The sequence below is a fragment of the Poecilia reticulata genome, chromosome 10, assembly GCF_904066995.2.
Source record: "Poecilia reticulata chromosome 10, P_reticulata-male-v2, whole genome shotgun sequence".
In the NCBI taxonomy this organism is placed as follows: Eukaryota; Metazoa; Chordata; class Actinopteri; order Cyprinodontiformes; family Poeciliidae; genus Poecilia; species Poecilia reticulata.
In genome coordinates, this window is record NC_088839.1 from 26,712,781 (window position 1) to 26,717,323 (window position 4,543).

At 38.7% G+C, this 4,543-nt stretch overlaps 1 protein-coding gene across 1 annotated transcript; it reads left to right on the forward strand.

Annotated features, from left to right (window-relative positions):
• Nucleotides 1-479: 479 nt before the first annotated feature.
• On the forward strand, nt 480-4,543 carry cdx4 (caudal type homeobox 4). Its single transcript, XM_008420785.3, is given in 5 exon segments — nt 480-2,136; nt 3,033-3,178; nt 4,268-4,393; nt 4,396-4,500; nt 4,502-4,543. Coding segments are annotated over 5 exon segments (855 nt in total). The 5' UTR covers nt 480-1,700.

Sequence of the window (4,543 nt, forward strand, 5' to 3'; positions counted from 1 at the left end):
TTTATTATAATGTAATTTATTGAGATATACCTGTATTTTTAAGTCATGTACGTCATTTTCAGGTTTTCGTTACATTTGTTAACGTCTAAACATGTTGAATGCATACTGTGCACAAATCAACCATTATTTGTTTGTTATTTATTTATTTGGTTGGTTGGAAGGTGACGGACTGGACAGGGAGTGGACTGTGGAGGTTAACAAGGACCCCCCAATTTAGATTTTGCTAATCTGAATTAGATTTTGTAAATCTAATCTGCGGTTCTTCTCAGATAAATATACCAAATTAAAATAACGTATTTTCCACCTTTCATCGACGTCTATGTGATGTGAGCCTGTTAGACAATAAAATGTGCTTCCGTGATCAGTCAGCACAAGGGGGCATCGTTTGGTCCAAAAAGCTTCGTGAAGTGCGAAAACTGCAGAAATACCCTGATTACAAAATAACACAATCTATCGAAATGAGAGAGACTGGACGGAAAACACGTTGAAAATACATTTATATTGTTCAAATTGGCTTATTCGAGGTTTTATTCTGCAGTTTTAGTCTAAAATGCACACATTTATGCTTTCGTGTGCAGCTATTTTGTAACTAACAATGAAAGAAAATTGTGGGAAAATGTCAAAAAGAAAAAAGAAAAATGATGCGTGGCTCTTTTAAAAGATGCTTCTGCAGATCAGTGTGCAGCATCTCACTTTTACTATCTCATAAACTTTTTGTGACCAATAAACAAGTAGGCCGTGATTTAAAAGAAGATTTAAAGAAGGATAACATTATTAATGCACACCTCCTTAAAAATGTGCTTGAATGTTTCAGTCGATAATTGAATTCAAACGCATCTCTTTTTTTTTTTGTGAAGCGTCAGATTAAAAGCAGTTTGAGTGGACAGCGGTGACTGATGGTGCCACCGGCCACTGTTTGTCTCTGGGAGGAGGAGAGGGGGCTGCAGGAGTTTCCTTGTAACCGGAATTAGCTGCGAAGTGCGACCTAGAGGTGTGAACGGAATACGAAACAAGAAAAAGTCTCTCATACTTTGCACCTCGTTTGCAATTGAATATCCTGACAAATAAGTCCGGGTTTACGTGTGAAGCGTGGTCACGGTTCCCACAGTAACATTTCAGACATGGTTTCGTTTTAATTCAGAGTGATAAAAGTTTAAATAGTCACCAATCTTAAGCAACGAAGGTAAATTATTTTAACAAGCTATTTATTGTAAAAGTTAATCTGTGCGTAATTACGCACAGGCCTCCTTGTTTGCGTGTGTGGACGTGCAGGCCTGTTTTATTGCCCGTGTGTGCAGCTGATAGGCCCTGGTGATAATTTATTCATGGAGCGGATAACCCGTGCTCGGGATAGGCCCACTGTCACAGGATGACGCGCTGCAGGACAGACGCAAGGGACATTCAGGCCTGCAGCACCGGTCACTTCCATTTAGATGTAAATCTGCGAGGATCGAAGAGTTGGCCGGCCTCAGGCAGGCCGCAGTGTACCTTTAGCTTCTTGTCATTTGGACGCATCATGTAAAGCTGGAGACAAACTGCATTTCACACTGGGAAACCATTTGGACTACAAAGAGCGCAGGGATCGACGCTAACAGTTGGCAGGGTCAAAATGTCGCCGTGAGATTGGCTGCATTTTCCCCTCTGCTGCTGAAAAGAAAAACTTTAGAAACCTTTTTTTTTTTTTTTTTTTTGTACAAAATATGTACGTTGGATACTTACTGGATAAAGAAAGCGGGATGTATCACCAAGGGCCAGTAAGAAGATCGAGCATCAATCTTCCTCCACAGAACTTCGTTTCGTCTCCACAGTACCCCGACTTTACAGGATACCATCATGTGCCAAACATGGACACGCACGCACAATCCGGGGCCAGTTGGGGACCCTCGTATGGCGCCCCGAGAGAGGACTGGGGTGCATATAGTCTTGGACCTCCTAACAATCTTCCTCCCCCCATGAACAACTCATCTCCTGGACAAGTTTCTTACTGTTCGTCCGAGTACAGTCACATGCACCCCCCCGGAGCTGCGGTGCTGCAGCCGCCGCCGGACAACGTTACTGTTGCACAGCTTTCTCCTGAGAGAGAAAGGCGCAATTCATACCAGTGGATGAGCAAAACGGCACAAGCATCTTCTACAGGTGAGAACGTCATCTTGGACAGACGTAGGCCTCCATTTTGCGTCATAAATCTGGATTTTACGCAGACGCAAGCCATCTCCCATAACCTATGAAATGATCCCCGAGAATAAATCTATCTATCTGGTGTTTATGAACACGAATATAAGTGATAAATGTAATAAAGCTACAGCTTTGCCAACTGTTCTATCTGCTGTTGTGGGTGGATATTAAAAATAAAAAAAAAAGGTGTGAGGAATCGGCGCCGTGTCCAGTTGTGATGTTAATGTCATTATTCCTGGAGTTGTGAGCTTGACTTCCTTGTTACATTGTTTGCTGCTTCCATCGCTGCCAGTCATATCCACTTTGATATGCGCCAGATTCCTTCCCCAGAGTCACTACTTCACCCAGAAAGAGTCACTTTTTCTCGGCTTTTTCCCACACACACGCAGCTGGGAGCGTTTATCCAGAAATAAAATAAGCAGATTGTTAAACTGTCTCAATATTAAATATTTCCAAATAAACTGTTTTGCATTTTAATTTACTTTATTTCTCTTTTATAGCTCAATGTAAAGTCGAATACATCAAACAAATTCAGTTGTTTCACAGTCAATTTCCACATATTTGTTCCTAACTTCAGTCTTTGCTTAATAACAAAGAGAAAATCGAGACCTGGTTCTTTGAAATTCACTTTGTCATCAGAACCAGATCAAAAGCAGCTCCATTTGCGTATCTGAGGAGAAGATGTTGATTTCAGACGCGGCTGAATAACGATGCGGCGCTCAGATATGCCTGGCCGGTCCAGACAAGCAAGCCTGCCCAACCTGCTGTCTGCAGACTCACGATCATTCAGATAAAAACAAACAAATAAATAAATAAAGCCTTCTTGTCCTCACCGGATCCATTTGTCTTGTTCTCAGGTAAAACAAGAACGAAGGAGAAATACAGGGTAGTGTACACAGACCATCAGAGGCTGGAGCTGGAGAAGGAGTTTCACTTCAACAGATACATCACCATCAGGAGGAAATCCGAACTGGCTGTCAACCTGGGTCTGTCGGAAAGACAGGTATGCATAAAAATACTCTCCTGCGTAATGTTGATCCATATCCATTCAGAAGAGGTGTAATATGTCAAATTATTACCAAAGCTTGATAAAAAGGTGGCAAAACGTTGACAACATTGGCTGTAATGTGAACATAATGTGGCATTTCTCCAGTTCATAGCACAAAAATGTGTTCTTACAACTGTATCGCTTTGTTTTCTGATTTTATGTGCAGAGAAGCAGAAAAAAAAACAATTTTACAGATTTTATACATGACAATATATGATTAGCATTAAATATAGCGTACTTCAGCTATTTTATGTTTTAAAGACTTAATAAAATGTGGCAACATTTCCTCTAAAATTCAGGGAATTATTATTCAACTGTCTGAGCAGTTTCAAAACAAATGCTTATAATACGAAGGTTGTTGTTAACATTGTTTTACATTATTTCATTGAAGAAGAAGAAAAAAGATATATCAAAACGTCCTCTCTATCTCGATTTGTTTATTTACATCCTGTGCAAGTTTAAGAAAAAGTTTTATGATAAATGCATGCTTTCTAATATCCATCTGTTTTTATTTGTATTTTAAATACTGCCTTAACAGAGTATGGTATTGTTTCTTTAAATATACTGGATGTTAGGATTTATCTTGTTTATTGTTTTTGACAAAAATGGCTTAAAAGGGATTTTAAAATATATGTATTGTTTTGTTTATTTGTATTTTTGTGTGTTTTTTTCCTTTATCAAAAACTTTGGAAAATCTTACGAAAATATTTGGAGTTTACGCCAAAACCCCAATTTATTTTTATATATTAAAACCGAAGGAAATATAACAATCTAATTTAAAATTAACAAGCTATAGATTTTACTCAATTACAAAAATGTAAAGTGAAATAAATATAAGGTGGTTTTACATGTTCAAAAGAAGAAGAGTTACCTATCTACTAATATAATATAATATAATATAATATAATATAATATAATATAATATAATATAATATAATATAATATAATATAATATAATATAATATAATATAATATAATATAATATAATGTAATATAATATAATATAATATTTTTAGTTCTGAATTTCACTGTTTCTTTTCTCAGGTGAAAATATGGTTTCAGAACCGCAGAGCGAAAGAGAGGAAGCTGATAAAGAAGAAATTGGGTCAGTCTGACGGCAGCAGCGGGTCTGTGCACAGTGACCCGGGTTCCGTGAGCCCTCTGCCGGTGCCGGGCTCCCTCAGTCCCACGGAGATCCACAGCTCTCTGTACCCTCCTCAGGGAATGAACACCTTGCCGTCTATCAGGAATATCCAGCAGGTGACTGTGACTCAGTAGAACAGTCCAAATGTGGACCGTCCGGTCCGCCACCTCTCCTAA